This window comes from Lissotriton vulgaris, chromosome 9 (assembly GCF_964263255.1).
Source record: "Lissotriton vulgaris chromosome 9, aLisVul1.2, whole genome shotgun sequence".
Classification (NCBI taxonomy): domain Eukaryota; kingdom Metazoa; phylum Chordata; class Amphibia; order Caudata; family Salamandridae; genus Lissotriton; species Lissotriton vulgaris.
Genome location: NC_141697.1, coordinates 1,129,039,759 through 1,129,060,338, shown reverse-complemented (window position 1 = coordinate 1,129,060,338; position 20,580 = coordinate 1,129,039,759). Strand labels below are relative to the sequence as shown.

General features: G+C 41.5%; 1 protein-coding gene across 1 annotated transcript in view; it reads right to left on the bottom strand.

The window, feature by feature from the left end:
- Nucleotides 1–3,371: 3,371 nt before the first annotated feature.
- TKT (transketolase) overlaps nucleotides 3,372–20,580 on the bottom strand; it is a 70,188-nt gene continuing 52,979 nt past the window's right edge. Inside the window, exons 11-14 of the mRNA XM_086939147.1 lie at nucleotides 13,773–13,856; nucleotides 10,589–10,682; nucleotides 7,007–7,129; nucleotides 3,372–4,454 (exon numbers count right to left, since the gene is read on the bottom strand). Of these exons, the coding sequence (XP_086795273.1) occupies nucleotides 4,267–4,454; nucleotides 7,007–7,129; nucleotides 10,589–10,682; nucleotides 13,773–13,856 (489 nt within the window). The 3' untranslated portion in view covers nucleotides 3,372–4,266. The remainder of the gene's footprint in view (nucleotides 4,455–7,006; nucleotides 7,130–10,588; nucleotides 10,683–13,772; nucleotides 13,857–20,580) is intronic.

Sequence of the window (20,580 nt, the reverse complement as noted above, 5' to 3'; positions counted from 1 at the left end):
GGGGAGCAAGCTGGTAGAGTTCTTGCACTTCGGCTAAGACAGGAAAAATCTAAGAATGTGATCACCTGTATAGAGGAAAATGGGAATATATTTATGGATGTTAAGGATGTTTTGATGGTGTTTAAAAACTTCTATCAAAAATTGTATGAAGAGGGGGATTCGGACAGCAACCAAGTGGAGGGGTGCTTTGATAGGGGCCCTAGATTGGATGATGCAACAAGAGCGGACCTAGATAAAGATATTTTGTATACCGGGAGCTAGCGTCTGGGAAAGCCTCTGGCCCTGACGGGATCCCCCTGGAGGTATACAAAGCTATGGAACGGGAGATTGTGCCTCTGTTGGTTGATTTATTTAATGGGATTATGTACTCCGAGGTGGTTCCGGATTCGTGGAAAGAAACCAACATTATAATCTTTCATAAGAAGGGGAAACCAGCGGAAAAACCAGGGTCGTACCGGTCAATATCCCTAATCAATGCCGATACTAAACTCTATTCAAAGATCTGAGCAAAGAGGTTGGGCAGGATCATTGGCGGTCTCCTCTCCCCGTGGCAGCATGGATTCGTTCCCGGGCGTGGCACCACAGATCATATATGCAGAGCTATAACTTTGTTTGACGCCCAGGAAGCCACGGGGGGGGATGGCCATGATCCTGCTCGACGCAGAGAAAGCCTTTGATCGAGTTGGTGGGAGCTTTCTCTGGGGTATACTGGCGAGGAGGGGTTTTGGGCAGAAAATCATTAGAGCTATTAAAGCTATGTACATGGACCCAGTTGCAAGAATTACAGTTATGGGTGAAAAGTCGGATGAGTTCAAGATACGGAGAGGGACGCGCCAGGGCTGTCCTTGTTCCCCCATCCTTTTTTCTCTGTATATTGACCCCCTTATTCAGAGAATATTAGACTGCCCCAGTATTTCCCCAGTGATTCTTAATGGTCATGTCAATAAGATATTAGCATATGCAGATGATTTGGCCGTTATCACGAAGAATCCCCAGCAAGCACTTCCAGTTTTGGTACAGATGGCGAAGGTTTTTGATCTAGGTTCAGGGTACCTCCTCAACGAATCCAAAACACAGATAATTTGTACAAAAAATATCCCGAAATCTGATTCAAGATTTGTGGACTCTGCTGTTTATTTAGGAGTAAAGATAAATGCTTCAGTGGGTAGAATAGTGGAAGAGAACTACCCCCCCTAATTAAGTCTATAGAGGCTGAATTAAAAAGGTTGGATGTGATGCATCTTTCTCTGGTAGGGAGGGTCAACGCTCTGAAGATGTTAATGTTTCCCAGAGTGTTGTATTTGTTTAGATCCATGCCCCTATTTATCGAGGAAAAAACTATGAAACATCTGGAATCTGTCTTTATTAGGTTTATATGGCAGTATGGCAAGGTTAGACGCTCTACGAGTCTTATGTCATTACCGAGGGAAAGGGGCGGGATGGCACTTCCAAACCTTAGATTGTATCATTGGTCTTGCCTCTTGATTCAAATGTCTATCTTTTTCCATTTTGACACTGGTCCTGTGGGAGAAATCGCAAACCCGGACACTCAGGGTCCCCCCCAATTTTTAAGATGCTGTTGGGGGGGAAAGCAACAGGCTTGTTGCTGACCGAAATGGAATACAGGTTTTAAAAGAAGGCCCACTTTAAGACTTTATATGGGGCTTGGCAGGTATGGAAAGCTATTCTAAAAAATTTTAATGCCCCTAAAAGTAATCCCTATCTCCACATGGAAAATTCAAGTCTTTTTCCTCAGTTAAGAGCAGATAGGAACTTACAGGTTTGGAAGGGATTGGGGGTTAAGACCATTGGAGATCTAATGGAAGGGGATAAGATAATTGGGTTTGAGGATATGCAAAGGAGGTATGGGGTCCCTGCTAATCAGTGGCTTATTTATGGTCAAATCTCCCGTACCTTAATGGCCCTCAGACCTAAACTGAAGCCTCTGGTCGATTTCCCTGTGGTTGAGGCCCTGGCTAGAGGTTGCAGGAAGATAAATGTGGTTTATAATCTTTTGGTCTCAAGGATCCAGGACGATGTAGGGAAGGTGGAAAGTGACTGGGCAATTAAATTGGGAAATCCGGATGTTGATTTGGATCTCGCACTATGTCTAAATAAAAAGCTCTTTCGGGCCTCTAATTTACGGGCTCAGCACTTTAAAACCGTTTTTAATTTGTACCATACGCCGGCCAAATTATTTGCGTGGGGTGTTAGGAATGACGATTGCTGCCCTAGATGTAATACGGGTCAAGCAGACTTAGTACATATGTTTGCTACCTGTGACCGGCTGGGCCCAGTTACGGATGCGATTATGACATTTTGGGAGGGGCTGCTAGGTCACAGGATCGATCTATCCCCAACATTGATGTTAATGGGTACAGACTCCAAATTGGCCCTGACAGAGGATGAGGCAGCCTTGGTTTTTATGTCGTCTCTGTGCTAAGAATCCTGATCTCTGCTGGCTGAAAGGATGTTACAGCCCCATCTTACCAGATGTGGATCTCGAGATTTTTAGGTATATACAATATAGAGTCTTGTTTATATGAATTTAAAGGTGCTAAAAAACGAGAGATGGGCAGACGTTTTTGGGCCCCTGTTACGAAGTGGAGGGATGACAGAATCTGAACCTCGATCTGCACTGTTTGACATATTTATTTGTACATAAAATGTATTTTATCTCCACATCATGAATTGTGCTTTTACGTATTTATATCTGAGTGTTACATCTAAGTAACTGTATTCCTGTGTCAATCGTTTTAATGCTGTGTTTGTGCTAAATTAATTACTATGTTCTTTTACTTCACCGCAACCTTCAATAAAATAAAAAAAAATAAAAAAGGGTGTTCTTTACCGATGTATTTGCTCTGAGCTGTGTTGTGATTTTACCTGCATACAAAAGAAAACCTGTTACTAAATGATTCTAATGCAGTTTTGTGCTTTGACCATTCATCTAGAGTTTAGATAAAGGTCATCTTGAACAACTATTCCATGTGTTTGTCCTTACTTATTGATGATTTATTGATATTATGTGAATATTGTTATTAGCTAGGCATTTCTTTATTACAGGTACTCATGAAGGAGTAGCCTTCCGTCTCTAGTTATCTGTGTCCCTGTTAGCTCATACAAAGATCTATCTGAGGACCTTATGGTTGTGATGAATTGTAGAGTTTCTATGGGCCAAACTCAAGTTATTGTAAATTGTGTTGCTAAGGAATGAATTTACGGTGCAGTGGGTAACTCATGTCTGAGACCATAAAATGTACACCGCTTCCACTGGATCACCTTCCAATTACTCTAGTTTTCTTGGGTACTGTATTGACTGCTTGACCTTTGCATGATACAATTCAGTGAAAAATCATACCAATACCACATTGGGTGTCATTTATTTTATTGTATTTGGTTCAACAACAATTCACGGAGGAATGAAATGTGTTAAGATCTGAACTAAAATGCCACTGTGTCACCTGTTACAAACATTGGCTGCAACATGAATCTAATTAGGAATTACAAACAGCATGGTGTGGATAACATGGAGAACAAAAGGATGACAACCAATAGTAACGATGGAAGTTAAGTCTGCTGTGTGTGGTGGGAATGAAAAGAAAACTGGGCTTGTGGCTCAGGTCAGACCTGAATGGTAACTACAGTACTTGCTTAGTTGATTAATGGAGCCTGCTCTGTAAACACAGCCTGGAAATAGTGCAGAAGTCACAAGCATGCAAGTTAACGCAGAACATGATCACAGTGCTCAAGAATCATGAGTGCAGGGTTGCAAAGTTTGTCTTAGGATCCTGCTGCTGAATACTGAGGGTGCTGAATAAATACCAAGACTTTCTAATTTTGATGTTACCTCATTCCTTTTCCTTTCACTGCCACTGTTTTTTGTCACTCTTGCAGATTCTTTATCAGTTCAGTTTTTTTCCTTGCATCGCTCGCTTTCTATCTCTCTGTTCATCCTTGTTCCTCCATTTTGTGCCTTTATCTCTAATGATGAAAAATGAGTCCTGGTACCCACCACCTGCACCCACCATAACAAATTAAGCACTGCATAATGTTGACCCAAGAACGAGTTTAATACTTGTGGAATGTATACAAAAATATAAAACAACTAGGAGACACTAACAAGGGACAGTGAGCAATAATTTCTAAAATGAATCCCTTTTTAATAAAAGCATCATTTGTTTCTACTAGAGGCACAATAGCATTTAAACAGTGCAGTTTCCTATCCTTATAATTGCTCCCATGTGCAGTGTGGTGGTCCCCACACTACTTGGAATTAGTTTCTTGGTTGACTTCTGCCTTGACAGCATGTACAATGCTGTCTTTGTCAATGCCAAACATCTTGAGCAGCTCTGCTGGCTTCCCGCTGCGTGGCACATGGGATACTGCGAGGCGTCTTAATGTGATGCCGGGCACTCCCACAACAGCAGACGCCACTGCTTCTCCTATACCACCTAAAAAAACAGAAGAATATCTCATTCAGAAATCCAGCATGGCTAAATTGTTGCTTCACTACAAACACTTTGATTGTCTAAGTCGTGTTTTTGCATGTAGTTAGAGATACCAATCCTTATACATCCAAACCTAACTTTTTTTGTGATTCTGTGGGGAACATCTAAAATTTTCATTTCTACTTGCCTGGATGGTGTCTGCAGTTATGGATCAGAATTTTTCCACTCGTCAATTCTTCAAATATAGAGTTATAACCAGAACAATATATGGTATAAAGTAACCCCAACATTACTTTTCCAGGATAGTGCAAGTCCCTGAGGAGTTTACTGCCCTTATAGCAGCACAAGGCTGCAGGGCTAGTCTCTTTACAGGGTCACAGAACTCCAAGGTGACAAGAACTTTCTTTGTAATGGACGGTTGGCAATGTTTTATTCTGTATAACATACTCTCTATATACCACTGATTCCTTTCATAGCTATCAGTTGGCCAATAATAAAAGTGTTCAGTGGACTTTTCCTATAGGAATATTTTGCCAGCAATGTGTACTGTGAAAATGTCTTAGGCTGGAAAGCCAGGGCTGGCTGATAGTGCCACATGTGATATGGAGATGCTACAAAGTTTGCAACCCCCCCAAAAAAAGTATTGTCAAAAACACATTATTGGTGCTTACAAGAAAAAGAAAACACTGAAGAAAATAAATTATTGTCTTCCCCATAAAATATGTCTTCTTCATCGAAGAGTTCTCCTAGCTCAAAGTGTTGCCATGATGACCATCTTATTTTCCTTTTAAATTCTGCCTCTCATTAGAACAGGAGCCTGGGGTTGACTGAAACTGGATGATGATGTTTTCACTTGCTGATCAGCTGGGATAGCTGCTGCTACAGTTTTTTCAGGCCTAGGCATGACTTTTGCACTCCAGCAGATGTCCTAGAGATTCCCTGAGAGATTGGGAGGGAGATAATCAGTTGCAGCCGGGGCAGGTAAGCGTGGTGTGGCAGTGGAGCAGGGTGGGGTAGGGGAGGGGAGTCGAGAGACAACGGAATAGGTTTTATTTATTTATTTTAACATATTCTGTCTATCGACTTCCACCTCCACACTCCACCCCTCCACGCTCACATGTACCGTCCGCATCTGATGATAATAGCAGACACCCGACAGATCTTTTCAGACGAGCACAGTGGTGGCGAGCCACACTTTATCTCCGTTTCTGAGGGAATGTGGTTGCCCAATCAGGGATTGCTGAAGTATGAGAGCATCGAGACTTCACAACCCTCGTATGGTAAACACACACATGCAAGTAGTGATATTTATTTTTTATTAAGGGCAGATTCTGACATCATAACACCTTGAGTAAGATAATAAAATACAGGAATTTATAATGCACTTCCATATATTATCGCCAACTGCTAAGAGCTACAAGGGTTGGTAAATGCCCTTTTCCTGAGTTATAGGCCTGAGCCGAGGCGAGGGCCTGTAACGATGGAGGAGGCCTTTAACAACCATTACAACCCAAGGCAGAAGGTCTATAAAAGGTATCTGAACAATCCACCCACTGAATGTGAAATGTTCTAAAATAAACAGGCAGAAACAGAGAAGCAATGGAATTTTGATGCATAATATCTTTGCAGTCATTATTGGCACTGGGCCACTTCAATATCTTCAGTGGAGCTCTCAATATTCCAATGTTTTAATCTATTGATAATGACTTCCTAGTGGAGCAAAGTCAGGACTGATTTGCACATGGCTGGTTCAAATAGGTTTTCTGGTGTGCAAAACAGCTAGGGGCTGGGATGCGGCCTGAATAACTATCAATGCTTGAGATTAATTCAAGCATTCCATCCATCATTTCTTTGTATACTTCAGAGCAACACCCTAGATGGGCCGGTTATACCCTGACAATGGTCCCATGCACACTACTGTTCCACTACAACCATGATATACCCAAGTGATGTGCCCTAATAAGGGTGAAACTGGTCCTGGGTTACTTGTGTTCCCGTACAGGGAGGATCTGGCATGGCAGTTCGGGCTAGACTGTTCCTATCGGAGTAGGATCGAGAATGATTTGCATATGGCTGGTCTCAAACTGAGGTGGCACAGCGTGCAAAATAATGATGGATTGGGGTGCAGTCCAGAGTGATTACCTGTGGTTGAAATTAATTCAAGCGTTCCATCCATTATTGTTTTGTATACTTCTTTTTACTAAAGGTTAGCACAAAAATATTGCTTCATCTAAGTTCTGTATAAAAAATGTGGTAAAAATACATAATTGAATGATATTCGACTTATCAGTCTCAATCAATTGGCCATGCCTGATTTAAGGCAGTAACCTGCTTGTCACACAGAGATGTCATCAAGAGCACGTAAATCAATGTGCTAACTTGCCTACATCGTGTACTCTGTGTTCACAGAGCAACACTCATGGTTTCTGAGAAAAAGGATCCAGAATTGAGATGCTAGAAACAAAGGAATATAATGCTACATCTCACACTCTGGACATAAAAATTGACACCAACATGAGGTGCTGCACTGCCTTTCCGGTTATGGTGCACCATACCTTCATAGTAGTGGTCTTCCACAGTGATGATGCGGCCTCCGGTAGCTTTTGCATTTTCAATAATTGTTTTGCTGTCCAATGGTTTGATCGTGAATGGATCAATCACCCTGACATAGATTCGTTCTGCAAAAGGAAAGAGAACAGTGCCGTGTGTTACTTCATAAATAACAAAAACAAAAAGATGGCATTTGATTGAGGTTACATAAAACAAAATGTATTACTTTAGCTAACATTTACATCTTTATCAAATGTGATTTATTTTAGATTACATGTCGGAAACCATGGAGTAAGTGAGGTGTACGTTGAGCATCTCAATCCTCAATTAATTACGAAAAATGTCTTCAGTGTTGAATTTTTCACCTTTTTTCAGGTGTTACTCTAAATGGTTCAACAGGAGCAAAACAAGACTACAACACCCAGAATGCATTTGATCATCACAGAAAAGTCCAGGACTGGGAACTGTCTGTGATGATAGGGAAGATGGTGGTTATCCACGTTTGGTGACAAGTATGTGCTATGCAATGGAGGCAGACTGCATAGTAATGATAAGGAAGTGTGACAAACACTACTGAGGCATTTGAGCATGTGACTAACTTAATGTGCACAGGCATCAAGTTATTACTCATCCCTGTTGAGGTGCTGTTAATATAAATAATTTCAGAAAGGCGTCAATAGAAAAGGAACATTATTGGAAACTAAAACAATTCTAAGGGGCACATGCATCATTGTAAATGCCAGTCGCAAAGGGGCAGATTGCGACCAGTATTTTTGCATTTGGGACACATCAACCCAAATGCAATCTCGTAATTTAGGTAATCTCAAATTTTACGATTACCTAAATTGCGAATGCATTTAAGGAATCACAAATTGTGATTTCCTAAATGCAATGCATGATGCACGTTAAAATTGCGATTTCGCAATTTGGGATCACAAATTACCATCAATTTAAAGTTGATGGTAATTTGTGAAAACTTTGAAAAATGCACAAAAGTGCATATTTCAAAGTGCCATGGTACACACACACACATGCCCTTGGGGCAAACTTCTCGCAAGCCCACCCAACATCCCACCTTGCAGACATCTTCAGCAGAGACCATCTTCACCTGTTCTTGTCCAAGTGCTGCTCCAGAAAGCGGCAAAAGAGATAGCCTCTAAACACCAGAAAGGTAAGAAAGTCTACTCTCTGTTCTTTGTCACCCCCAAAAATGACGCCTTCCGCAGACCTATCTTGAACCGCAGGCTACTCCACAATGCAACCTGTCAGAACTTTTCCATATGGCTCCCCTACACGGCATCATCCCTCTGCTTCAACAATGAAATTCAAGTGCTCGATCTCAAGGACGCCTTTAACATACCCATCCACCCTGCTCATCTCTGGTACACATGCTTTTTGGTAAGTAGATATCACTACCAATTCAAAGTATTACCTTTCCTGATCACTAAGAATCCAAGGATATTCACAAAGTGCCTAACAGTGGTGGCTGCCCACATATGAAGGAGGTTGAGGGGGGCACTCAAGTCTTCCCTACCTGATTGACTGACTGATCGAGAGCGGGGTCTCAAGGACATCTCCAGGAGCATGGAATATGAGAATTGCCTGGACCAGATTAGAGCCAGCAGGAGTATTTGAGTTGATGGTCCGGTCTTCCTCACAAGGTATGAGAGGAGTGGGAGAAAAGTGTAGGCAATGATCCCTGACAATATTTATTCATAGTGCATTGCAAATGTAGGAAAAATGCTTCATTTACAAATGGTTTGTATTAGTTTGAGACAGCTTTAAGACTGGTGGGCCAAATTTAAAATAGGTTTTAAGTGGCCATAGAATCTTCGATCTTCTCAAAATGGGTACAGAGACTGTTCTTATTGTGGCTGCGGACAGCATCCACGGCCAGGTCGATAAGGGTGGGCGGCTATCTTGGTAAAGCTTGACCTGTCTGCAGCATTCATTAATGTCTTGCCTGCATGGATGGTTCAGCGTCTGCAGCAAGCTGGGGTTAGTGAGTCGACCCTGTAGCTTTTCCACTTTTTTCTATCTAACAGGGTGCAAATTGGAAGCTACAGCGGTTTCAAGGCAAAGGCTTTCAGCCTTCCCTGTGGGGTGACTCAGGGTTCATTCTTGAGCCCAACTCTTGTAAACCTATATGTGGCCCTCTGGCTGATCTGGTGCATTCATTTGAATTTCAAGTCCTATCATATGCAGATGATACTCAAATTATTGTATCCATCTCCAAAGACCTGTCTTTTGTGGCAGGGAGGTTCAGCCAGTGTATGTTTAGCATTATCTGTTGGATGAAAGACAATTCTCTGAAGATTCATGGCTCTCAAAACTCCATCTGGTCGAACATCTGGTGGCCGGAAGCCTGTGGACATCTCCCCACTTCTGTCAAGTCAGCTAAAAACCTTGGGGTCATCTTTGACAACACTCCGAGTTTTGATGCACATGTCAGTCGTATTACTAGCACCTGTTTTTACATTATTAGTACCCTAAAAAGAGGTTTCCTTATATTTCACCAGAACTGCACCAGACTATTGCCCTTGTCACCTCACGGCTGGACTACTGTAATGCACTTTACCTTCATATTAACAGCTCCTCCCATAACAAACTTCATGTTGTACAGAATGCGGCAAACCGCATTATTCTGAACATTCCCAAACGGCACTTGGTTAGAGATGGGATTCGATCCCTTCATTGGCTTCCAGTCAGGAGGCAAATTTCCTTCAAGGCCTTCTGCTTATTTTTTGAGGCTCTTCACCAGAGGGGCCCCAGACAAATAAATGATCTTTTTCATTAGTGCACTCCTGGCAGACTACTTTGATCTTCATGCTGTAAAAAACATATTTTGGAAGAAAAGTTGGGGTGGGTGTTCCTTTTCGGTGGCTGCCCCCAAACTATGGAACACTCTGCCTACCTATATCTTTGTAACAGATTATTTTATGTCCTTCAAAAAACATCTGAAAACCTGCCTTTTTTCATCTCAGAATCCTTGATTCTTGCCTGCTCTGCTCTTGTTGCTCTGTCTGTCCTGTTATAGCACTTTGGCACCAGTGTGGTTTTAGAGCACTCTATATTTTATCCTATCCTAAGTGATGTACAATACATTTAAGACTGTCTTTCAAGAGTTAAGAGAGTCCTAAAATGTTCTTAATGCGGGGCAAAATCTTTCATAGATCTGACCCAACCTGAAATAATATGGTTCAGAGAGTACATCTGCAAAAAGTCAACATATTATTTTGGAAGGGTGATACCACATTTTAATACAGGACTTCAGAAAGGATTTGGAATAACGTCCACTCCTCAGTACTAGAGACAATTCTGGGACAAGTGGATGTAATTTACGAACTACATACTCCTTTCGTAGCTGTGGCAAAAGGCAGTCTTGGAGCTTCGTGGAGGATTTCATTCTAAATCAAACTACTAATTGTGAGCTCTACATCTCTATGAAAAGTACATATGGAATTGATTCGCACTCCAATATATACCATAATCATGTTTTACATCAGTCTTGTTCCTCAGACGACATTTAGCCAAAAATAGCATGCAAGGAAGACTACTAAAAGTCTTGTGGTTAGTAATCTGTTTACCTTTCTTTAGCTGCTCTGCAGCAGCCAGGGCTTCGTGCAGTGTTACACCTGCTCCAATGACAGTCACCTGGTCATCTTTACTGTGATGCACCACCTGACAGGAAAAAAGGGCACATAGCGACAACTTAAAGTTCATTTAATCACAAATACAGAAACATTTCACAGAACAAGGCACATTGGGCCTGATTGAGGTCTTGGCAGACGGCTTACTCCATCGCAACAGTAACGGATATCCCATCCGCTCAAACATAAATCTTATAGGATATAATGGGATTTATATTTCGGTGGACGGGATATCCATCACCGTTGTGACAAAGCAACCCATCCGCCAAGATATAAATCAGGCCCTCCTTCTCTTATGTTTATTCACATAGGAATATGATCCTAATGACATCAAATTCGCGAAGCTGGTAGGAGCGGGCGTTCAAGGGCAGCAATACCCAGGGAATTTCGTAAAACATTTTCACGAACCATTCCCACTGTACATGCTGTCAAACTTTAAAGTGAACGACTATTCAAGGAAACAATGGGAACTGATTCCCCAAAATTGATCTGGTGGTCAGTGAGAAGTAGGGGAGGGGGGCAGTTCTCTTCAGGGAAAAAATATTTTCTTCCATTGAAAATTAAAAAAATATATATTTACCAAGTGCAATTTGTCGGGATGTGTGCAACAGCAAATATACACATTCGTTTTTCACCCAACAGTAATGGAATTCCCTAAAGAATTCCCAGCTTACTCTTGGGAAAACTGCAACAGTTAATACTTCACAAAAAACACTCATCAAAAATATTGTGAATGCTGTAAAAGTGGGAAATTTACCCCAGTCATAGACGTAATCCTACAGGTGTACATTTGTTACTGAATTTTGTAATCGGGCCATTTGCATACTCACTCGAACTCGTTTGAAAGAGCTGTGACAAAGAACAATATGTACCTAGTCCTTCTTGAACCAAACCAGTTCACAGTGTCAAGTTTAATACAGTGGGTAACTTTTGAGGGTTTTTTTTAAAGTAAGCACTATTTTATTTTAGAACTTTGTAAACACCCAACCGAAAATCTCACTTTTTTGGTGCATGACCACCCTATCTGTTTTTTGTAAGCCCCAGCATGATGGCTACAAACATTGACGTGATGTGGGTGCCATCAACAGAAAAACTCATCATGCAGAACACCAAATAATATAAAAGCCCTAGGTCCAGATTCTCAAAGGTTTAGCGTCAAATTAGTGTTACTTTTTCAATGCAAACCTGACGATAAACCTGTTTTGTGATTTACAAACCAACGCTAATTTATGTTAGCGTTGGTTTGTATGTAAACGTAAAGTAAAGCCACACGAAATGCTGCTTAGCATTACTTTGCATCAAGCAGGTGTTATATAGGTGTTAAATGGGCGATCGCATGCAACCACCCATGCTTTTTGACGCTAAACCATATTCACTGACATTGGTTGAAATGGAGCCATGTTTTCCCTATGGCCCAGGTTCTGAAATGTTTCAGACAGCCCAGCGCAGCACCCAAAGCGGCTGCACTACATTGCGTGACAGAGAGAGAGCAGGAGAACACCATATTCACAGAGACATGGCACTCTCCTCCACTCTCCCTAGCGCTGGCGCCGATTTCACCTGCCATACGCCAGGCACACACCTTAGTGCCATAATGCTAGGGTGTGTGCCTTCCTGTACACAATACTATGCCTAGACAAGTTTAAAAGCTGTTGCTAATTTGTGTGTGGGCTGTACAGGGCAGCAGGCATGCAAAAAGCATGGAGAGATTAAAACATTTCAACATTTAATGACTGCTTTTCAGCTGCATTAATTTTTGGTGCTAAACCCTTTCTACCAATGTTAGTGAATGGGGCTTAGCGTCAAAAAGTGTGGGAGGTTGCACGACACCCATGTAACACCCGCTTGATGCAAAGTAATGCAAAGCAGCTTTTTGCGCTGCTTTGCGCTACTTTTACATAAAAAACAATGCTAATACCAATTAGCATTGGTTTGTAAATCCCAAAACAGGTTTAGCGTCGGGTTTGTGTTGAAAAAGTAATGCTAACCGGACGCTAAATCTATGAGACTCTAGGCTTACATATGGTGTTTATTCTATACCTTCTGGAGGTTTTACCATTGCCCTTTCTAACACGCTAGCACCATTAATCAGCCAAATTACTCATTAATGCACTTACATTTCAATACATTATCTGCATAGTCTGTAAACATTTCCACATAACCTTCGAATAGAATTCAAGCTGTGCTTCCTAGCGATATGAGGTTTGTCCTGCATTAACTAGCTTGTTGTTGGTGATGGTTCTGGTTCCTTTTGAGGTCAAAATCATGTCTGCCTTAAGGTCATCACATTCTGATGTGCTAAATATTCATAGTAGGCACACAATTACAATGACATGTTTCAGACGGTTTCTTCCTGCATAGCATCTTGAAGAGATCTGATGTGTCTTGCATATCCTCTTACCTTACATAAGGCGGGTGCAAGCATGAATCCTATAGTTACAGGGAGCAGGACGGTTCAGCAACAGCAAAGGCCTGCTGCACATATCTATAAAATACTTATATATAACTACTACTGTACAGGAAGATTCCGTTGCCTGATTGTATAGATGCACAGAGCAATCCCTAGCTTCAGCATAATGCATGGGAAAACCTGCAAATACCACCAGAGAGAAAGAGGGTGCAATGACCGCAGTTACTTACTTCATTCAGCCCCTCATCACCATATCCTATGATTACCGCTGACCTCTAATGGCTTGTGTTAATGTTGTACTGTCCTCTGGTGGATCATTTTTTGAGTCATTTTTGAAGCTGAACATTTCCATCAGTCTTACTAGCTACTAAATAAATGGTTATAGTATTTTGGTCCCCCAAAAGACTCTTTTTTTGTTTCTTTTGAACATGTTTGTTTTACATTTCACTCATTTATATCTAAACAGGTTAAGGGGTAATCAAGTCTCGGGGGCTAATTTGTTCCATGTTCTGATTTCCTATATTTTTATTACAATTAGGATATGTGTATTCTTTACAAAAAATATATATATTTATTTGACGTGGTACACATCATACCTTACATTTTTTCTTTTTTTTTAGATTAGTCTTGAAAAATTATATTCAAGTGTTCACATCAACAAAACCAGCAAAACTATACGCAAATTATGATCTGTTTATTAAGGAAAGTTACCTTGGCGTGTCCCACTTGGAAGTTCTCAGAGCTGTTATAGATGACCGCATTTTCAGGCCGACTGGTCCGAATGAAACATATACCCTAATTATTAATAGATAAGATGAGAAACACAATTTACAATTAGTAGTAATACAACTTTTATATTCACAATTTTTATCACTTAAACCAAAAATTCAAACGAATATCAAAAATTAGATTTAGAAAGCATTTTGTGAAGAAGTTGGCCAATGAAGAAAAATGGCTAATATCCACTTTTAACACCTGAATAGCTGTTGAGTTGGGTTGGAGGTCCCCGGGCAGTTGATGCGCTTTTTGCACACCTGCCTGTGACATTCACTGGCGGAGGATCCTGCCTGCTAGAGCTCCAGTCAGGTATAGCTGTACTTGCTATTTTTTTAGGTATCTTTTGCCTGACTGCTGGTCAACTTACTGTGAAGGGAAAGATACATCTCTTTGAGTCAAAGGATTGTGCCAATATAATTGTGCTACTTAAATGATGAGGCGTCGACACAGTTATATACCTGGGTTGGTGGGGGTCAAAAGTTGATGTTGAACAAAAAGGCCAAGAGGGATTTGCTGAAGGACTATAATTATTGAGTCTAATATGTGGTGTGGTGTGTTGAAGATCTACCTAATTCTGACCATGGATGAAAAACAATAAGGACATATCAGCACCACACCGTGTTCCTGAAATGCGTGTGCCAAGGCATATGAATGTATTTAATTTGTATAAGAAAGGGCGCTTCTTAAACTGCCAGTCCTACTGTCTCCCTGGAAATTTAAAAGCAATGTATTTCAGGTTTCAGTATACTGAAAATATGAGTTTATATAGGGATCAAATGCAATTTGTGTATTCATTGACTCGGGTAATGCACAAAGATTGTTCAGTCTGCTGTTAAAGGACTATTAAATATAGTAGGAAGATGTGAAGAAGATAAGCAACAACTTTGTTTATGTTTTTGAAAGGTACATTAAAGGGCCTGGATAAAATGTATTACAGCTAAGCTTGGTCCTATAGAACAAACAATTTCCAAGGTATGAGGTGTGAAACAGCACTGATAGTCAGACAGACATACTGGCCACAGACTTTTTTCTGATTTGAGGCCCATGAATTGGTCAGAGGTTTAGCAAATCAAACACATGTATGACTTATTATCATTGTAGGTGTTAGAAAGATAACAAAGACATGTAAACTGGTTGAATGCAATTTGACGCCTCTAGCATTTCAAGGGCCACTATTCTCTCTCAATAGACATTCAATATCGTTTGCAAATTTACCAATCCTAAGTGTGTGCTGAAAGCCATCATGCCTTCTTTAAGATGTTCGAGACCCTCTCATTGTTTGTAATAAAATTCAGGCCATTTATGATACTTTTTCAACTCCAGACTGTTTAATGAATTCTGTAGTTGAGATGACACCCTCTTCACAGTTTCCTTTGCAGGCATTTAAATCTATTTCACTATTCCCAGTGGTTTACTTAATCAAGTCAGTGATGATCACTGCCAGAATGTTTCATCAGATTGTTTTCTCCAATAACCCACTCAGATCCAAAAATGTGTTAATTCAACTTCTTCAGCTGCTTTAGTGCCTAGTGAGTGGAAAAGATCCCCCTGTTAAAAAACGCCCTCTTTGGATGAAGACATATCGAGCAATTATCATCTAATTTCACTTCTTCCTTGTATTGCCAAGATACCACAGAAGGAGCGAGGTAAACGCTCAACCCTCTAGGTTTATCGCTTCAAGTTCTGTTCTAGAAATAACATAGGCAGGGTTTGTCCCTACACAGAGTAGGGAGGTGGCACACATTGCAGAGCAAAATGAGCGAAACATGATCCTAGATCAAGGTTGAGTAGCAGCCCTCCTCCTTATAAAATAGTGATTTCCAGGCTTCATGGGGTGGGCATTAGATGTCATGCTTTGGAATGTTTTTCTACCTTTCTCTCTGATCGGAGTCAGGAAGTTCTCCTACATCCCTATTGCTTTCAATCAGGGCAGATGTCCTGTGGAGTTAGTCAGGGCTGTTCCCTTAGCTCGGAGCTTTTTAATATCTCAGTTGCCCTTTTGGGAAAACTGATTTACTTATGTTACACAGATGACACCGAGCTAATTCTTGGATTAATTAGGTTGGAACTCTGAGGTCCCTCATGTAAATCTTTGTTCCTTATTTATTTATTTATTTTGAAGCTTATAAAGCGCACGGCTATCCCCAACGGGGGTGTCCCGGCGCTACGAACAGCAGTCAACCAAAAGAGGCACAGCGAAGCCTAGACATTAGAAAATAGCCAGGTTTTAAGTCTACTCCGGAATAGTGACTCTTAAGTCATGAACCTCAGATCCGGAGGAAGAAGATTCCAGAGTTTTGCAGTAACCACAGCAAAAGCCCGACCTCCCGTTCTAGAAAGACGGAAACGGGGGGCATGTAAGAGGCGAAGATGATTATATCTGAGAACACGAACCGACTGAACAGGTTTCAGCCTGCGTCTCAGATAAGCAGGGCCCAGACCACTGAGCGCCCTAAACGCAATGACCAATGCTTTGAATTGAATACGATAGGACACCGGCAGCCAATGCAGTTTAACCAAATATGGAGTAATGGAGTGGCGATACGGAATGTAACAGATCAGCCCAGCCGCGGCGTTCTGTACAATCTGCAATCGTTTAATCAGATAGGCCGGGGCTCCCACATACAAACTATTTGCATAATCCAAATGGGACGTGCTTAACGCATGAACCACAGTTCTCCGTGAGTCAAGCGGAAGAAAAGGGAAGATTTTTTTAATCATACGCAGTTTACTAAAGCATGCTGCTGAAACTTGGGTCTTACAGGACAAAGCATTATCAAATTGAAAGCCCAAGTTTTGTGCGGATAAGACTGGGACTGGAGCAGGGTTCAATTCAGCAGGCCACCATACTCCAGCCGGGAGAGGAGATTTTTGATTGAAAAATAGGACCTCAGTCTTATCCGCATTAAGTTTCAGATTGTTGGTAGTCATCCAGGAGGAGATGTGGACCAGGCATTGTCGAAAGTTGGACAAATTGCCTTCAGAGTGATCTCTAAATGAAAACACAAGCTGAGTGTCATCAGCATAAGAGATCACTCTGACATCCCAGGATTCAACCACATCCGCCAGAGGTGCAAGTTAAGCGTTAAAAACACAGGGGACTGAGTGACGAACCCTGTGGAACGCCACAAATCAAAGGTTTCTCTGAAGAAGCATAGGGCCGGAGGAAAACTTGCTGAGTTCTATCTCTTAGGAAGGATCTCTACTTGCTTACTAAAATGGTGACATGTGCGAATAATGACTGTCTGAAGCGTAATGTCCATAATCTTTGGGACGTTGTCCTAAACCTTTCACATCTGCAAAAACTAATGGGGATTATTTTCATTAGAAACTTTCTTTGAAACACTAGACTGCATCTATGTGCTTCCCCCTTCTGCTAGACCTTAGTAATTTTTTTCCATTTTTCCCACACCATCACTATGTTAGGATTAATAAGTCTATTGTTTGCTCTAGTTAGACCATGCTAATACCCTTTATCTGGGCCTACCTACAGCTAGTATTCATTGGCTACACCAGGCTGAGGATGTTTCTTTTAACCTTTCTCCATTTTAGCACCAGTTGCGTTACATGAGGACACATTCATTTTTGTTGGGCACGGGGAAATTAAGTGATTTGCCCAGAATCACAGGATATTCAGCATCATTGCCAAGACTCGAACCTGGTTCCCCAGATTCGAGGTCGACTGCCCTAGACGTTAGGCCAACTCCTCTCCTATCTTGGTTTAGGTTTTAAAGCACTGAAGCACAGTGGCCTCTGGCTTTACATCTGTTTTCTACCTACGTTCCTGCTCGTTGGCTCCACACTGCTCAGGCTTCTCTGTTGTGTAGGCCTAATCTCAGAAAACATTTAACAAGGTGGAAATGCCTTCTCTTTCAAAGAGGCTTCATGTTGGAACTCCTTTCCTCTTGAGGTTCATACTCACAACTGTCTTATAAAGTTTGGGTAGGCTTTAAAAACCTGCCGCTTTCTGATCTGGAGCATGTCACTCCCTTTGCCTTTAGTACCAGTGATGCTTTATGGCGCTTGCGTGCTTTATCAAATTGAAGATGTAACTGACTTAGTAGAATAGGATCATGTTACATGCAGAATAAAATGGGTTTTGTTCCTCACAATAACCTCCGGGAAAGTCTGCAAACAATTATTTAGCTCTTGGCCAAATTCAACTATGATTTGCTAATCATTGTCAAAGGGAATACAACAAGATCCTGGCACAGAATGACGAAATTTTCCAAAATTTCATTATGGACTCATTCATGAAAAATTAACTAAAATGAATTACTACAGAGCACTAATTTTGCTCCAGTGTGAAGTGTAATTAAATTCTCCAGTTCTGGCAAACCCATCGGCTGCCAGTTTACAGTACCACATTATGGATCAGGGAAGGGCACTGTCTGTAGTTAAGATAATATTTGTGTCCATATGTTAATACTGTTTGAACTTTTATTTATGGTTCATTAATACATAGCCTTTCCTATTAGAGTGACTGTCTAAGGAAATGTGACTTTGGACTACAGTACTGACAGTGGTTCAAGTGTAAAAATTTGTACACGCATTTAAAAAGTTTAACATAAGGCTACATACAATGCTCCTAGAATGCTCTCGAATTCGATGCAAATACCTGCAGACGCTTGAAAGCAAGATTGATGTTCCTTTGTTTAAACAAAAAAAAATGGAACTTGGAAAAACAATTGTTTTGTTGAATATTCATTCATAATGAAAAATCAGTGCAACCAGTTACAGCAAGATTATGGGAAAGATGAAAATAAGCAAGTATTGCCAAGACCAATAGGTCTGATATTATTGGTCAGCCTTTGGTTTTGTCAATGCGTGCCTTGTTTTCATATGGTTTTGGTAAAACTTTGTAGGAGCTGCCAGGCCCTCACCACCACAACAAAGATTGGCAAAAAGCAATCATGTATTTTGGGTTTCAAAAGCACACATAGCCACATTAGTCCAAGGCACTGAACAAAACTACTTTGTGTGATAATATGCTCCTTGTTGAAGAGCAGAAGCCAGTTGACGGATAGAGAGATAGAATTTTAATGAAAACTAAAGGTCTTGCTTAAATCCAGACCTAACCAGGGCCCCAATTCTTAAGGAAAGTCAAGTAACTGCACCCATGGTATATGTACCTGTATTTGTGCAGATTTATGGCTTTCATGAATTTAGAAGAATCTACATAAGTAGGTCAGGAAATTGTACCCGTAGCAAATATCTCTGAACTGTTTTTTGGTATGAGCAAATCTGCAGGTGTAGATTTTCTCATGTCAAAATCTGTTTAGCATTTATGTTTGACGTGGCACCATTGGTGCGAGTTTCCCCTGCATTTTTTTCCTTTGCCTCCTGTGTTTTTGTTGTGTGTTTTGCTGGTCCAGATGCTTTGGGCACTTTGCAGCTGCTGTTCAGTGCCAAAGTGCAAGTGCTCCCTTTGTAAATTGTTGGTATGGATTGGTGTTTCGATAATTGGCTATTTGATTTACTAGTCAGTCCCTAGTACAGTGCATCGTGTGTGCCCAGGGCCTGTGAAATAAATGCTGCTCTTGGCTTGCAGCACTGATTGGGCCACCCACATAAGCAACCTGTAAATGTAACTCAGATTTGCCACTGCAGTATCTGTGTGCAATCTAGTACTGCCATGTCGACTGGCAAGTGCACCCACTTGCCAGGCCCTACCCTTCCCTTTTCTTATATGTTAGTTACTCCTAAGGTAGGTCCAAGGTACCCCTGTGGACAGAGTGCTGTGTATGTGAAAGGTAGGACATGTCTTGGTGTGTGTGACATGTCCTATTAGTGAAATACTGATGCTTTCATTTTTCACTATTGCAAGGCTATCTGTTCCCAGTGTATAGAATGGGGAGTTTGCTTATAACATCTTATAAGCATAACTACCCCTTGGAACAAGATAGGAGAATAAAGTACGATATGCCTGAATTTAGAATGTTAAATGCATCTTTTAGTGAGGGTGATTTTTATAATCTGTGTTTGAAAACACCACTTAAGTAGGTATTTTCTTTCTTATCCATCCAGTGGGCCTCTGCTACGTTTGTGTATTGCATGTCTGCCTTTGGAATGAACGGGGCTGGGGAGGAGCAGTGGCTTCAGAGAGTCTGATGTGTCAGGGCTGGGCTGAATAGACCTGGGCTGCATTTAGAGTAGGGGCCAGGTGATTTGCTTTCACCTGAATGGGCCTGGTCGCCCTTTCACAATGCTGTCTCCACCTCTTGCCAGGAAGCTGCACCAGAGAGGACAGAACTGGTTTTGACAGAGCACAGGGCTTCTCTGCCACTAGAGAACAACAGATTTTACTGTATAAAAAGAGGGGCCCAGACCTCAGACTGGCAGTTCAGATCACTTCTGGGAATCAAGAGGTACCTTTGCCAAGGAGAAGAGCCGGAGAGCTGAAGATGAATACTGCCCCTGTGCTGTTTGCGGTCTTGGGCTGGCCTGCAGTGGCTACTTGCTGCCAAGGAAAGGAGAACGAACTTTGCTGTTCGCTGTGCCCCCTGCTTGAGTAAGATCTCCAAGGGCTTAAATTGAGCTTGCCTCCTGTTCTGAAGTCTCAGGGACACAAAGACTTCACCACCAGCTCCCCTAAACTTCCTTGCTGGGAGTTCTGACCTGCTAAGAGGGGCCTGCTGTTGTTTTGGACCTCTGGAGGCTGTTTGCCGCTGACCCGTTTCCGACACATCGCTGATGAAATCATTACAGCGCCTGCCCGCGGCTCGAGAAATCACTGCATGCC